The following is a 16682-nucleotide window of genomic DNA, read 5'->3' as shown; positions in this document are numbered from 1 at the left end:
GCCAGGTAGATGGCGGTTCTCGGCTGGTTTAGCTGCCAGGTAGATGGCGGTTCTCGGCTGGTTTAGCTGCCAGGTAGATGGCGGTTCTCGGCTGGTTTAGCTGCCAGGTAGATGGCGGTTCTCGGCTGGTTTAGCTGCCAGGTAGATGGCGGTTCTCGGCTGGTTTAGCTGCCAGGTAGATGGCGGTTCTCGGCCGGTTTAGCTGCCAGGCAGCCATTCATTTTTTTCAAGTCATTACTAATTACTTAATGTAACAAATCAAACATTACATCTTGTAAATAATTCATGGAAACCTCATAAACAATTCCTTTTAGACCCGGTGTTTATTAGCTGAAATGTGTGCCGTTGCCCGTCTATTAAAAGGGACAGTTGAGACGGTTTTTAATTGATGTTTTATGGTAATTAACTGAAACTCTTGGCTCCTATAAGGACCATAGACATCTCATGAATGTCCACCCTGTCCTCTGCAGAAGGAGCTGTCTGGTCACAGGAACATCGTGAACTACCTGGATTCTACCATCAACTCAGTAGGGGACAGTGTCTGGGAGGTGCTCATTCTCATGGAGTACTGTAAAGGTAGGTGTTGTAGGTTCCCCCTGTGTGATTTTAATACAATGGACCGGTCATTATTGTTTTATTGAGCATGAGACGGGTGCAAAATTGGCTGTACAGATTTGAACAAACAGACCTGTGATTTTTATATTGACCCAATAAAGTAGAATTAACTTGAACACAATCTCTCTCTCTCTCTGTCCCTCCTCACCCTCTCTCCCGTTTGCTCGCCCTCTTCCTTCTCTCTCCTCGTTCCCTCTCTCTCTCCTCGTTCCCTCTCTCTCTCCTCGTTCCCTCTCTCTCTCCTCGTTCCCTCTCTCTCTCCTCGTTCCCTCTCTCTCTCCTCGTTCCCTCTCTCTCTCCTCGTTCCCTCTCTCTCTCCTCGTTCCCTCTCTCTCTCCTCGTTCCCTCTCTCTCTCCTCGTTCCCTCTCTCTCTCCTCGTTCCCTCTCTCTCTCCTCGTTCCCTCTCTCTCTCCTCGTTCCCTCTCTCTCTCCTCGTTCCCTCTCTCTCTCCTCGTTCCCTCTCTCTCTCCTCGTTCCCTCTCTCTCTCCTCGCTCCCTCGCTCTCTCTCATTCCCTCTCTCCTGTTCGCTCTCTCTCATTCCCTCTCTCCTCATTCGCTCCCTCTCTCTCCTCGTTCGCTCCCTCTCTCTCCTCGTTCCCTCTCTCCCTCCTCCGCCCAGCTGGTCAGGTAGTGAAGCAGATGAACCAGCGTCTCCATATTGGGTTTACAGAGCCGGAGGTGTTGACCATCTTCACTGATACCTGTGAGGCTGTGGCCAGGCTGCATCAGTGTAGAACCCCTGTCATACACAGGGACCTGAAGGTAAGGGAATTAGCCATCTCTTCCTGCTGTCCTTCCTCCTTCACCTCTTTCCTACTGTCATCCCTCTTCCTCCTGTCCTTCCTCCTTCACCTCGTTCCTACTGTCATCCCTCTTCCTCCTGTCCTTCCTCGTTCCTACTGTCATCCCTCTTCCTCCTGTCCTTCCTCTTTCCTACTGTCATCCCTCTTCCTCCTTCACCTCTTTCCTACTGTCATCCCTCTTCCTCCTGTCCTTCCTCCTTCACCTCGTTCCTACTGTCATCCCTCTTCCTCCTGTCCATCTTCTAATCTCATCCTACTCCCTGTTGCTATCCTCGGCTGTCTTAGCAGTGTGGGCTGACACCAGACTCTGGGTTATGGAATCCCAGAGGGACACTGCAAAATGCCTTGTCCTGTCATCTACTCTGAGCTGTCTCTCACTGGGCTTTCTTTCTCTCCTTTGTCTCTCTCTCTCTCTCTCTCTTCTAAAAGCAAGTGAAATAGAGAAACAAATAGTTAAAATACAAAAGGGAAAATAAATAAACATAAATATGGGTTGTATTTACAATGGTGTTTGTTCTTCACTGGTTGCCCTTTTCTTGTGGCAACAGGTCACACATCTTGCTGCTGTGATGGCACACTGTGGTATTTCACCCAGTAGATATGGGAGTTCATCAAAATTGGGTTTGTCTGAGGGAAATATGTGTCTCTAATATGGTCATACATTTGGCAGGAGGTTAGGAAGTGCAGCTTAGTTTCCACCACATTTTGTGGGCAGTGTTGCACACATCCTGTCTTCTCTTGAGAGCCAGGTCTGTCTACGGCGGCCTTTCTCAATAGCAAGGCTATGCTCACTGAGGCTGTACATAGTCAAAGCTTTCCTTAAGTTTGGGTCAGTCACAGTGGTCAGGTATTCTGCCACTGTGTACTCTCTGTTTAGAGGCCAAATAGCATTCTAGTTTGCTCTGTTTTTTTGTTAATTCTTTCCAATGTGTCAAGTCATTATCTTTTTGTTTTCTCATGATTTGGTTGGGTCTAATGGTGTTGCTGTCCTGGGGCTCTGTGGGGTCTGTTTGTGTTTGTGAACAGAGCCCCAGGACCAGCTTGCTTTGGGGACTCTTCTCCAGGTTCATCTCTCTGTAGGAGATGGCTTTGTTATGGAAGGTTTGGGAATCGCTTCCTTTCAGGTGGTTGTAGAATTTAACGTCTACTTTTCTGGATTTTGATCATTAGCGGGTATCGGCCTAATTCTGCTCTGCATGCATTATTTGGTGTTTTACGTTTATGTATGTATGTATGTATGTATGTATGTATGTATGTATGTATGTATGTATGTATATATATATACTGAGGATATTTTTGCAGTATTCTGCATGCAGAATCTCTCAATTTACTGTTGATCCAATTTTGTGAATTCTTGGTTGGTGAGCGGACCCCAGACCTCTCTCACGTCCCTTCAGTCTTGGCTTATCTCTGCTGTGAGCGAAAATAAAGGGTCAACATTACAAGGTCTGTCCACAAATCCGCTACAAGACCATGGTGGTTGCCTACGGAGCTGTGAGGGGAACGGCACCTCCGTACCTTCAGGCTCTGATCAGTCCCTACACCCAAACAAGGGCACTGCGTTCATCCACCTCTGGCCTGCTGGCCCCCCTACCTCTGAGGAAGCACAGTTCCCGCTCAGCCCAGTCAAAACTGTTCGCTGCTCTGGCACCCCAATGGTGGAACAAGCTCCCTCACGACGCCAGGACAGCGGAGTCAATCACCACCTTCCGGAGACACCTGAAACCCCACCTCTTTAAGGAATACCTGGGATAGGATAAAGTAATCCTTCTAACCCCCCCCCCCCCCTAAAAGATTTAGATGCACTATTGTAAAGTGGTTGTTCCACTGGATGTCATAGGTGAATGCACCAATTTGTAAGTCGCTCTGGATAAGAGCGTCTGCTAAATGACTTAAATGTAAATAACTGGTGAATAAGCTAGTTCTCTATTGGCCGGTCTGTCCACGGCTGGTGAATAAGCTAGTTCTCTATTGGCCAGTCTGTCCACGGCTGGTGAATAAGCTAGTTCTCTATTGGCCGGTCTGTCCACGGCTGGTGAATAAGCTAGTTCTCTATTGGCCAGCCTCTGGGGGGAAATGCAACTACTTCACCAGGACTATGTTATATCCTAGAGCAATATTTATCTCTCTCTCTTCTCTCTCTCTCTTTCTCCTCTCCTCCAGGTAGAGAACATCCTCCTGAGTGATAATGGGAGTTATGTTCTGTGTGATTTTGGAAGTGCCTCTCACAAAGTGCTGCTTCCACACAAAGACGGAGTGACCGCTGTGGAGGACGAAATCAGGAAGTGAGTGTGTGTGGGGGGGCGTGGTGTGAGTGAGGGGGTGACGTGTGTGTGTGTGTGTGTGTGTGTGTGTGAACCCAGGTGATTGTCTTACGTGTGCCTGCGTAGCTGGAGCGCACCCCATTTCATGTCATGTGACCTGTCCCACGGATCCCCCCTCTCTTTGCTTTAGTTCCAGTTAGGACTGGACAAAACATTAAGAACACCGCCCTTCCTGGCTGTGCGCAGGCATACAAGTTGGTCTAATTTTACTGGAAAGGAAAGTCTACTGAAGTGAGGCTTTGTCCTCGTGTTTCTTGGTCTATTTACCTTGTTTTGTTCACAAGCCGGGTTGATTTTTCATCAATGTTTGAGTTTCGACCGCTAGCGAAGAGAAGACAACACTGCTGCTAGTCAGACTCGATCTCACAGGCACCCTGTTACCACGGTAACATCCCGCCCCTTAAAATGGGGGCAGGTGACGATGTGTGACGTATTTGTTTCAAGTATTCAAGTCACGTAAAAATGTAATTAAACAATATAACTCATTTACGTCTCGCTAGTAATACATTTTGTTTTAGAAACATTACAAAACATGCTCATTCATTTTTGTTGGTGTAATTTTTAGCAGCAACAAAATATTTTGGCTGGTAGATTTGATATAACTACCTTCCACAGTGGCTGGTGGATTTGATATAACTACCTTCCACAGTGGCTGGTAGATTTGATATAACTACCTTCCACAGTGGCTGGTGGATCAACAAGTTAATTTGATGCTTTTTAGAAACTGGGTGGGTCGAGCTCTGAATGCTGATTGGCTGACAGCCATGGTATATCAGTCCGTATACCACGGGTATGACAACATGTATTTTTACTGCTCTAATTACATTGGTAACCAGTTTATAATAGCAATAAGGCACCTTCTGGGGGTTGGTGGTATATGGCCAATATACCACGGCTAAGGGCTTTATCCAGGGACTCTGCGATGCGTCGTGCCTAAGAACAGACCTTAGCCATGGTATATTGTCCATATACCACAAACCCCCAGAAGGTGCCTTAATGCATAGTTATATTCAGTGGAAGTCACCACTACTCTGTTCCATAAATCCAGGCACTTGGCCGGTCACTCTTAGATAGGACTAATTCTCAGCAGTAGTGCACTACGTAGGGTCCCATCCTTCCCAGAAGTAGTGACCTACCACTCTTACATACCATAAGTGCATAAATAACCTTTAACCCTGACCACTTCCTGTGTGCAGGTACACGACCCTGTCATATCGAGCTCCAGAGATGATCAATGTGTACGCAGGGAAGGCCATTACCACCAAGGCTGATATATGGGTGAGTTTAGAGCTGGGGGTGTGTGTACGGAAACCTGGTGTGTGTGTGTGTGTGTGTGTGTGTGTGTGTGTGTGTGTGTGTGTGTGTGTGTGTGTGTGTAGTGACTGTGTGTGTGTGTGTGTAGTGTGTGTGGTGTGTGTGTGTGTGTGTGTGTGTGTGTGTGTGTGTGTGTGTGTGTGTGTGTGTGTGTGCTCTGTGTGTGTGTGTGTGTGTGCTGTGTGTCTGCCTCTGTCTGTCTGCCTCAGCCTGCTGTGTCTGCCTCTGTGTGTTTGGTGCCTGCCGCAGTTTGGCCTCGCTGTCTGCCTCTGCCTGCCTCTGTCTGCCTCTGTCTGCCTCTGTCTGCCTCTGTCTGTCTGCCTCTGCCTGCCTCTGTCTGTCTGCCTCTGTCTGCCTCTGTCTGTCTGCCTCTGCCTGCCTCTGTCTGTCTGCCGCCTGTCTCTGTCTGCCTCTGCCTGTCTCTGTCTGTCTGCCTGCCTGCCTCTGTCTGCCTCTGCCTGCCTCTGTCTGCCTCTGCCTGCCTCTGTCTGGCTCTGCCTCTGTCTGCCTCTGCCTCTGCCTGCCTCTGCCTCTGCCTGCCTCTGTCTGCCTCTGTCTGTCTGCCGGCCTCTGTCTGTCTGCCTGTCTCTGTCTGTCTGCCTGTCTCTGTCTGTCTGCCGGCCTCTGTCTGTCTGCCGGTCTCTGTCTGTCTGCCTGTCTCTGTCTGTCTGCCTGCCTGTCTCTGCCTGTCTCTGTCTGTCTGCCTGCCTGTCTCTGCCTGTCTCTGCCTGTCTCTGTCTGTCTGCCTGCCTGTGTCTGCCTGTCTCTGTCTGTCTGCCTGCCTGTGTCTGCCTGTCTCTGTCTGTCTGCCTGCCTGTGTCTGCCTGTCTCTGTCTGTCTGCCTGCCTGTGTCTGCCTGTCTCTGTCTGTCTGTCTGCCTGCCTGTCTCTGCCTGTCTCTGTCTGTCTGCCTGTCTCTGTCTGTCTGCCTGCCTGTGTCTGCCTGTCTCTGTCTGTCTGTCTGCCTGCCTGTGTCTGTCTGTCTCTGTCTGTCTGCCTGTCTCTGTCTGTCTGCCTGCCTGTGTCTGCCTGTCTCTGTCTGTCTGCCTGCCTGTCTCTGTCTGTCTGTCTCTGGCAGGAGGCCCAACAGGTTGTTTGCATGGCTGCTTTTTGAACAGTTTTTTTTCTGTCGATCACATGGAACAGCTCTGAGACGTTAAATGTCCCACATCATTAATTTCTCATTGAACTTTTCTACATGTCAATCAACACGTATAGAAACATTTAGACTCACCTACATTAACTCATATTCCACGTTACCGCTTTACTACGAGGAGAACATTAGAAATATACTCTTTTTAACATGTCTTAGTTTTTGTCAATAGGGTCACCTTACTCTTGGTTGTTGTACAAGCTGTGTTTCTGTGTTTCAGGCTCTTGGTTGGTTGTTGTACAAGCTGTGTTTCGTGTTTCAGGCTCTTGGTTGGTTGTTGTACAAGCTGTGTTTCTGTGTTTCAGGCTCTTGGTTGGTTGTTGTACAAGCTGTGTTTCTGTGTTTCAGGCTCTTGGTTGGTTGTTGTACAAGCTGTGTGTTTCTGTGTTTCAGGCTCTTGGTTGGTTGTTGTACAAGCTGTGTGTTTCTGTGTTTCAGGCTCTTGGTTGGTTGTTGTACAAGCTGTGTGTTTCTGTGTTTCAGGCTCTTGGTTGCTTGTTGTACAAGCTGTGTGTTTCTGTGTTTCAGGCTCTTGGTTGCTTGTTGTACAAGCTGTGTTTCTTCTCGCTCCCGTTCGGGGAGAGTCAAGTCGCCATATGTGACGGAAACTTTATAGTTCCTGACAATTCCAAATTCTCCTTCAAGTTGCACAGCTTAATCAGTAAGTACAAATGGTCCTTGTTCCTCAGCAACACACTCACCACAAAGCTGTCAATCACTATAATAACTATTAAACCACATTGAACATTGTCACGTGAATGTTTGTGACGTTTAAACGTGTAACTGTCCTCTTCGTTTTGCCCAATCAGATTATCGTTCATTCTTTACACACCCACTGCAGAGGCCTTTAGTACAGATATTAGCCGATAGCTCCACCTAGTGGTGAACATGTATTGTACCATGGGGATATTGCATCATACAGAGGAAGTGATCTATTTCAAACACATTACAATTCACTCTGTAACCAATGTAAAATGGACATGCCTTCTCTGGTTTGTTTGATAGTATAAACATCACCTCTACTCCAGGTTATAGTAAACTCTATGTCCCCTCTACTCCAGGCTATATGTCCCCTCTACTCCAGGCTATATGTCCCCTCTACTCCAGGCTATATGTCCCCTCTACTCCAGGCTATAGTAAACTATATGTCCCCTCTACTCCCATGTCTTCTCCAGGATATATGCTTGAGCCTGACCATGAGAAGAGACCAGATATCTATCAAGTCTCCTACTTTGCCTTCAAGTTAGCTGGAAAGGAGTGTCCGGTGGCTAATCTCTTTGTAAGTCACTGTTCGTTCATTGTGACAGATGTACACTGCCGTTCAAAAGTTTGGATTCAATCAGAAATTCTTGTTTTCTATGAAAACATAAAGTGATACTATCAAGAGCAGGTTTCCTTTTTCCTACATCCTGTTTCAACTGTTGCCATGCACCTGCAATTAGATTGCTCAGATGTGCAAGTGCCTTTTTGAATTTTATAAAAACATACATGAAATGAGTTGCAAAATTAATAGGAAATATAGTAAAGACATTGACAAGGTTTATAAATAATGATTTAAAATAAATAAATAAAAACATTGAAATAATAATTGTCCTTCAACCTTTTTCCTTTCGTCATAGCAGCAATTACAGCCTTGCAGACCTTCGGCATTGTAGTTGTTCATTTGTTGAGATAATCTGAAGAGATTTCACCACGTACTTCCTGAAGCACCTCCCACAAGTTGGATTGGCTTGATGAGCACTTCTTACGTACCATACGGTCAAGCTGCTCCCACAACACCTCAATAGGGTTGAGATCTGGTGACTGTACTGGCTACTCCATTATAGACAGAATACCAGCTGACTGCTTCTTCCTTAAATAATTCTTACATAGTTTGGAGCTGTGCTTTGGGTCATTGTCCTGTTGTAGGAGGAAATTGGCTCCAATTAAGCGCCGTCCACAGGGTATGGCATGGCGTTGCAAAATGGAGTGATAGCCTTCCTTCAAGATCCCTTTTACCCTGTACAAATCTCCCACTTTACCAACACCAAAGCACCCCCAGACCATCACATTGCCTCCACCATGATGACAGATGGCGTCAAACACTCCTCCAGCATCTTTTCATGTTTTTCTGCATCTCACAAATGTTCTTCTTTGTGATCCGAACACCTCAAACTTAGATTCGTCTGTCCATAACACTTTTTTCCAATCTTCCTCTGTCCAGTGTCTGTGTTCTTTTGCCCATCTTAATCTTTTATTTTTTATTGGCCAGTCTTGAGATATGGCTTTTTCTTTGCAACTCTGCCTAGAAGGCCAGCATCCCGGAGTCGCCTCTTCACTGTTGACGTTGAGACTGGTGTTTTGCGGGTACTATTTAACGAAGCTGCCAATTAAGGACTTGTGAGGCGTCTGTTTCTCAAACTAGACACTCTAATGTACTTGTCCTCTTGCTCAGTTGTGCACCGGGGCCTCCCACTCCTCTTTCTATTCTGGTTAGAGACAGTTTGCGCTTTTCTATGAAGGGAGTAGTACACAGCGTTGAACGAGATCTTCAGTTTCTTTGCAATTTTTTTGCATGGAATAGCCTTCATTTCTCGGAACAAGAATAGACTGACGAGTTTTAGAAGAAAGTTCTTTGTTTCTGGCCATTTTGAGCCTGTAATCAAACCCACCAATGCTGATGCTCCAGATACTCAACTAGTCTAAAGAAGGCCAGTTTTATTCCTTCTTTAATCAGAACAACAGTTTTCAGCTGTGTTAACATAATTGCAAAAGGGTTTTCTAATGATCAATTAGCCTTTTTAAAATGATAAACTTGGATTAGCTAACACAACGTGCCATTGGAACACAGGAGTGATGGTTGCTGATAACGGGCCTCTGTACGCCTATGTAGATATTCCATAAAAAATCTGCTGTTTCCAGCTACAATAGTTATTTACAACATTAACAATGTCTACACTGTATTTCTGATCAATTTGATGTTATTTTAATGGACAAAACAAGGACATTTCTAAGTGACCCCAAACTTTTGAACGGTAGTGTGTGTACTAAGTGATATGAAGATCAGTGTGTGTGTGTGGAGAGTGTAGAAGAGGGCGTGGCCTGGGTTGGTGTGGTGAATCGTTTTTGGAACACATTGCAAATGTACTGCTGCCAGCGATTCCCAGCCCACTGCTCTTTCAGCATCTCTCTCTCTCCTACCTTTTCACCTCCATCCCGCTCTCTATCCCATAAACATACAAAATACTTATATGAATCAACACTTTTATGACTTACTGAAATGTGTGTGTGAACCCTTTGGAATTACCTGGGTTTCTGCATAGATTTGTCATAACATTTGGTCTGATGTTCATCACAACAGTAGACAGTGTGCTTAAACTAATAACACACAATTATACATTTTCATGTCTTTATTTAACACACCGTGTAAACATTCACAGTGCAGGGTGGGAAAAGTATGTGAACCCTTGGATTTAATAACTGTTTGACCCTCCTTTGCCAGCAATAACCTCAACCAAACGCTTTCTGTAGTTGCAGATCAGACCTGCACAACGGTCAGGAGGAATTTTGGACCATTCCTCTTTACAAAACTGTTTCAGTTCAACAATATTCTTGTGATGTCTGGTGTGAACTGCTCTTTTGAGGTCATGCCACAGCATCTCAATCGGGTTGAGGTCAGGACTCTGACTGGGCCACTCCAGAAGGTGTATTTTCTTCTGTTGAAGCCATTCTGTTGTTGATATACTTCTGTGTTTTTTGTTTGTGGTTGTCCTGTTGCATCACACAACTTCTGTTGGGCTTCAATTGGCGGACAGATAGCCTTACATTCTCCTGCAAAATGTCTTGATAAACTTGTGAAATCTGTCGATGATAGCAAGCTGTCCAGGCCCTGAGGCAGCAAAGCAGCCCCAAACCACGCTCCCTCCACCATACTTTACAGTTGGGATGAGGTTTTGATGTTGGTGTGCTGGGCCTTTTTTTTCCTCCACACACAGTGTTGTGTGTTCCTTCCAAATAACTCAACTGTAGTTTCATCTGTCCACAGAATATTTTGCCAGTAGCGCTGTGGAACATCCAGGTGCTCTTTTGCAAACTTCAGATGTGCAGCAATGTTTTTTTTTTGGACAGCAGTGGCTTCTTCCGTGGTGTCCTCCCATGAACACCATTCTTGTTTAGTGTTTTATGTATCGTAGACTCGTCAACAGAGATGTTAGCATGTCCCAGAGATTTCTGTAAGTCTTTAGCTGACACTCTGGGATTCTTCTTAACCTCATTGAGCATTCTGCGCTGTGCTCTTGCAGTCCTCTTTGCAAGACGGCCACTCCTAGGCAGGGTAGCAACTGTGCTGAACTTTCTCCATTTATCCATCTGATCTTCATCTATGACCAATTTATGCAGAAATCCAGGAAATTTCAAAGTGTTCACATACTTTTTCTTGCACGTGTGTGTGTGTGTGTGTGTGTGTGTGTGTGTGTGTGTGTGTGTGTGTGTGTGTGTGTGTGTGTGTGTGTGTGTGTGTGTGTGTGTGTGTGTGTGTGTGTGTGTGTGTGATTTTTGTCAAGCAACACTCATGGTCGTATCTGTCGCTCTGCAGAGCTCTTCCCACGATGCTCCCTGTGTGTGTGTGTGATGGTAGTTATCTAACAGTTATCTAACGTCATGTTGTCTCCTACAGAGCTCTCCTCTCCCCACGTCACTTCCTGAGCCGCTAACAGCCAGCGAATTTGCTGCTAGGAAGAGTATGACGAAAGCCAGGTATGTCACTGTGTTACAGATATTCTGTAATGTGTCTCGGGTCTCTAGCAAAAGGGATTTCATCTCAAGGAGAATGTATAAATAAAGGTTTAAATGAAAGAGAAATCATTAAGTTTCCAACTTAAGTGTTCTTCTGGTTTCCCACTGTTCCAGAATCACAGAGTCCGTGGGTCCGACGGCAACGTCCATCACTCCGAGACAGAGACCCAAAGCTGCAAACAGTTATGTGCTACCCATCCCTGTAGCCAACACAGCGGTCACCCCAGTCGCCGCCACGCCCATCGTCACCCCTACGGCTGAGCCTTCTGTACCTGTCAGCAATGGGCAGAAAGGTGAGCCTTCAAAAATTACACTGTGTGTGTTTTCTATATCTGCCGTTTTGTGCCCTTGAGCAAGACACTGAACCCCTAAGTGGCTCTTCCCTCCCCATGGGCACTGCACCTTGGCTGACCTTGTGCATCTCACCGTGTGCATTTTCTTTTGGGGGGGGGGGTGACAATAGCCTTGCAAAGCCTCCTGATCCCGTGAGCTTACGCTTCCCGGACGAGCTAAACACCAATATTTTCCCGCTTCGAGGAAATCAACATCGACACTGAAGAGGACTTTGTGCTTTCATTCTCTGTGGCCTGACGTGAGTAAGTCATTTAAGCGTGTTTACCCTTGCCGGCCCAGAAGGCATCCCAAACCGCGTCCTCAGAGAATGCACAGACCAGCTGGCTGGAGTGTTTACGGACATATTCAATCTCTCCGTATCCCAGTCTGTTCCCACATGCTTCATGATGTCCACCATTGTTCCTGTATCCAAGAAACCAAAGGTAACTGAACTAAATGACTATCGCCCCAAAGCACTCACTTCTGTCATCATGAAGTGCTTTGAGAGGCTAGTCAAGGATCATATCACCTCCACCCTACCTGACACCCTAGACCCACTTCAGTTTGCTTACCGACCCAATAGATCCACCGACGATGCCATCGCACTGCATACCGCCCTATCCCATCTGGACACTGCCCTATCCCATCTGGACACCGCCCTATCCCATCTGGACACCGCCCTATCCCATCTGGACACCGCCCTATCCCATCTGGACACCGCCCTATCCCATCTGGACACCGCCCTATCCCATCTGGACACCGCCCTATCCCATCTGGACACCGCCCTATCCCATCTGGACACCGCCCTATCCCATCTGGACACCGCCCTATCCCATCTGGACACCGCCCTATCCCATCTGGACACCGCCCTATCCCATCTGGACACCGCCCTATCCCATCTGGACACCGCCCTATCCCATCTGGACACCGCCCTATCCCATCTGGACACCGCCCTATCCCATCTGGACACTGCCCTATCCCATCTGGACACTGCCCTATCCCATCTGGACACTGCCCTATCCCATCTGGACACCGCCCTATCCCATCTGGACACTGCCCTATCCCATCTGGACACTGCCCTATCCCATCTGGACACTGCCCTATCCCATCTGGACACTGCCCTATCCCATCTGGACACTGCCCTATCCCATCTGGACAAGAGGAATACCTACTTCAGAATGTTGTTCAGTGAGTACAGCTCAGCCTTCAACACCATAGTACCCTCCAAGCTCATTAAGCTCAGCGCCATCGGTCTGAACCTCTTCCTGTGCAACTGGCTCCTGGACTTCCTGACGGGCTGCCCCCAGGTGGTGAAGGTTTGCAACAACAGCGCTATGCTTATTCTCAACACAGGAGATCCACAAGGGTGTGTGTGCTCAGCCCTCTCCTGTACTCCCTGTTCACCCATGACAGCGTGGTCACGCGCTCCTCCCAACTCAATCATGAAGTTTGCTGATGACACAACCGTAGTAGGCCTGATTACCAACAATGATGAGACAGCCTACAGGGAGGAGGTGAGAGCCCTGGCGGAGTGGTGCCAGGAAAATAACCTCTGCCTCAACATCAACAAAACAAAGGAGTTGATTGTGGACTTTAGGAAACAGCAGAGGGAGCAGCCCCCCTATCCACATCGACGGGACCGCAGCTGAGAGGGTCGAAAGCTTCCAGTTCCTCAGCGTGCACATCACAGACATCCTGAAATGGTCCATCCACACAGACAGTGTGGTGAAGAAGGTGCAACAGAGCCTCTTAAATGACAGTGTGGTGAAGAAATGTGCCTTGTCTCCTCTAAGACCCTCACAATCTTCTACAAATGCCACAGGAAGGCCAAGGAGATCATCAAGGACCTCAGCCACCTGAGCCACGTCCTGTTCACCTCGCTACCATCTAGAAGATCATCAAGGACCTCAGCCACCTGAGCCACGGCCTGTTCACCTCGCTACCATTTAGCAAACCGAGACAGTACAGGTGCATCAAAGCTGGGACCAAGAGACTGATAAACAGCTTCTATCTCCAGGCCATCAGATTGTTAAAAAGTCACCAATAGCCAGCCTCCCCCCACTACCCTACCCTGAACCGTAGACACTGTTACTAGCCAGCTACCACCCAGTACTCTACCCTGCACCGTAGACACTGTTACTAGCCAGCTACCACCCAGTACTCTACCCTGCCCCTTAGACACTGTTACTAGCCAGCTACCACCCAGTACTCTACCCTGCACCTTAGACACTGTTACTAGCCAGCTACCACCCAGTACTCTACCCTGCACCTTAGACACTGTTACTAGCCAGCTACCACCCAGTACTCTACCCTGACCCTTAGACACTGTTACTAGCCAGCTACCACCCAGTACTCTACCCTGCACCTTAGACACTGTTACTAGCCAGCTACCACCCAGTACTCTACCCTGCACCTTAGACACTGTTACTAGCCAGCTACCACCCAGTACTCTACCCTGAACCGTAGACACTGTTACTAGCCAGCTACCACCCAGTACTCTACCCTGCACCTTAGACACTGTTACTAGCCAGCTACCACCCAGTACTCTACCCTGCCCCTTAGACACTGTTACTAGCCATCTACCACCCAGTACTCTACCCTGAACCTTAGACACTGTTACTAGCCAGCTACCACCCAGTACTCTACCCTGAACCTTAGACACTGTTACTAGCCAGCTACCACCCAGTACTCTACCCTGCCCCTTAGACTGCTGCCCTATGTACATAGTCATTAAACACTAGTCACTTTAATAATGTTTACATACTTCATATGTATATACTGTATTTTAGTCAAAGCTCATCCTATATAACTACTGCTGTATACCTTTTCTATTCATACTGTCTATACACACCATCCTATATAACTACTGTCCATACTGTCTATACACACCATGCTATATAACTACTGTCTATACACACCATCCTATATAACTACTGTCTCATACACACCATCCTATATAACTACTGTCTATACTGTCTATACACACCATCCTGTATAACTACTGTCTATACACACCATCCATATATAACTACTGTCTACTGTCTATACACACCATCCTATATAACTACTGTCTATACACACCATCCTATATAACTACTGTCTAAAAACTACTGTCTATACACACCATCCTATATAACACCTATACTGTCTATACACACATTATAACTACTGTCAACCATCCTATATAACTACTGTCTATACACACCATCCTGTATAACTACTGTCTATACACACCATCCTATACAACTACTGTCTAGTTTTGTGGATTATGTCTATGTTGTTATTATTATTACTGCACTGTTGGAGCGAGAAACCAGCCTAATGTTTGTTGTATCACTGTTGGAGCGAGAAACACAAGCAGTTAGCTAGGCGTCGCTGTTGGAGTGAGAAACAAGCAGTTAGCTAGGCGTCGCTGTTGGCGCTAGAAACACAAGCAGTTAGCTAGGCGTCGCTGTTGGCGCTAGAAACACAAGCAGTTAGCTAGGCGTCGCTGTTGGCGCTAGAAACACAAGCAGTTAGCTAGGCGTCGCTGTTGGCGCTAGAAACACAAGCAGTTAGCTAGGCGTCGCTGTTGGCGCTAGAAACACAAGCAGTTAGCTAGGCGTCGCTGTTGGCGCTAGAAACACAAGCAGTTAGCTAGGCGTCGCTGTTGGCGCTAGAAACACAAGCAGTTAGCTGCTCCTACAGTAACATCTGCATCTGTACTCGACCAATAAACATTTGATTTACAGTCATCGCTGCACGGATGTTTTTAAAGTAAGCTTCCGGCATCAGGAGGCTTTGCGACGCTAGGTCGACCAGAAAAGGAGACAAATTTCTGTTTTTGACAAAATGGGCAATAAAGTATCTGTACCCTTATCACAGCGACTACCCCAGGGAATGCCAACAGGGTCCTCCAGCAGCTGCAGCCTGGAGACCTGCGTCTACAACAACAAGATCAGCTTCACCCTGTCCATCCACAGCAGCTCCAATACCTTCAGGTACTACTGAGTCCACTCTCACACAATGACACCGTAGCAAAAGGTTTTGCAACACAACGTAAAAATCAGTGTCCACCCACTACTACTAACACCACCCTGCAAGGTGAATGGGCTGTACTGGGTTGTCCTGAACTGTACAGAGAGCCATATGATCTATCACTATATAAATCATCTAGAGAAATCTAAACTATCTCTGTACCTTTTTAACAGTACCAGCAGGCCCTTCAGCAGTCGATCCAGCTCCAACAACAGCAGCAGCAGGCCCAGCTCCAACAGCAGCAGCAGGCCCAGCTCCAACAGCAGCAGCAGGCCCAGCTCCAACAGCAGCAGCAGGCCCAGCTCCAACAGCAGCAGCAGGCCCAGCTCCAACAACAGCAGCAGCAGCAGGCCCTGCTCCAACAGCAGCAGCAGGCCCAGCTCCAACAACCGATGATGATGCAGCCCATGAATCAGCAACAACAAGCCCACTACGCAGCCATGGTAAGAGCCATGTCCATTGTCTGGGGTCATCTGATTTGGCTTTATAAAGGAAATACCCCTTTTTTGTTGTTGTAGTCTTCTCAACTTTAAATGCTGATCAAACTGCCTCCGTGTTGGTGGTCTATCCCCACATTCATGACACACAGGTTAAAATACCTAAACCAACTGTATTCATTTGGGGACAGGTCGAAACAAACATTCATGGACATTTTAGCTAGCTTGCTGTTGCTAGGTAATTTGTGCTGGGAGATAAACATTGGACTGTTTTATTTTACATGAAATGTACTTAGTTTTTATTTAAAAAAAAATGTTGCTGGATCTTTGTAGTATTTTTGAAGTCACAAAATCGTTTTGATCTCTATTCCCGACAATTCATCCACAGATAAAAGAGGAAACTAAGTTTTCTCCTCGTTCATTCTTCTGTGGATTTTATATGGTGGTTTGCAACCAACTTTTTATTTAATTTTTTTTATTTAACTAGGCAAGTCAGTTGAGAACAAATTCGTATTTACAATGACGGCCTACCAGAAGACAAAAGGACTCCTGCGGGGACGGTGGCTGGGATTAAAAATAAATGAAATAAAAATACAGGACAAAACACACATCACAACAAGAGAGACAACACAACACTACATAAAGAGAGACCTAAGACAACAACATAGCAAGGCAGCAACACATGACAACACAGCATGGTTGCAACACAACATGACAGCAGCACAAAACAGGGTACAAACATTATTGGTCACAGACAACAGCACAAAGGGCAAGAAGGTAGAGACGACAATACATCACGCAAGATGCATTACTGCCACCACCTGGACTGGAGTGTGAACCTCGTTCCATCTTTCAGTCATGCTCCAACATTTTACCCCTATACAAATAACATGTATAGCTACTTCCAACGTT

General features: G+C 46.8%; 1 protein-coding gene across 2 annotated transcripts in view; it reads left to right on the top strand.

Moving 5' to 3' along the window:
• Positions 1–16682, top strand: part of LOC106585926 (BMP-2-inducible protein kinase) — a 73297-nt gene that overhangs the window by 44410 nt on the left and 12205 nt on the right. For both annotated transcript variants that reach the window (XM_014172669.2, XM_045706658.1), the window contains exons 4-13: positions 471–576; positions 1237–1379; positions 3584–3705; positions 4941–5022; positions 6739–6871; positions 7386–7489; positions 10865–10944; positions 11098–11276; positions 15181–15296; positions 15507–15776. In XM_014172669.2, the coding sequence (XP_014028144.2) occupies positions 471–576; positions 1237–1379; positions 3584–3705; positions 4941–5022; positions 6739–6871; positions 7386–7489; positions 10865–10944; positions 11098–11276; positions 15181–15296; positions 15507–15776 (1335 nt within the window). The remainder of the gene's footprint in view (positions 1–470; positions 577–1236; positions 1380–3583; positions 3706–4940; positions 5023–6738; positions 6872–7385; positions 7490–10864; positions 10945–11097; positions 11277–15180; positions 15297–15506; positions 15777–16682) is intronic.

The sequence above is a fragment of the Salmo salar genome, chromosome ssa24 (genome assembly GCF_905237065.1).
Source record: "Salmo salar chromosome ssa24, Ssal_v3.1, whole genome shotgun sequence".
In the NCBI taxonomy this organism is placed as follows: Eukaryota; Metazoa; Chordata; class Actinopteri; order Salmoniformes; family Salmonidae; genus Salmo; species Salmo salar.
This window is presented reverse-complemented; position numbering and strand designations above follow the sequence as displayed.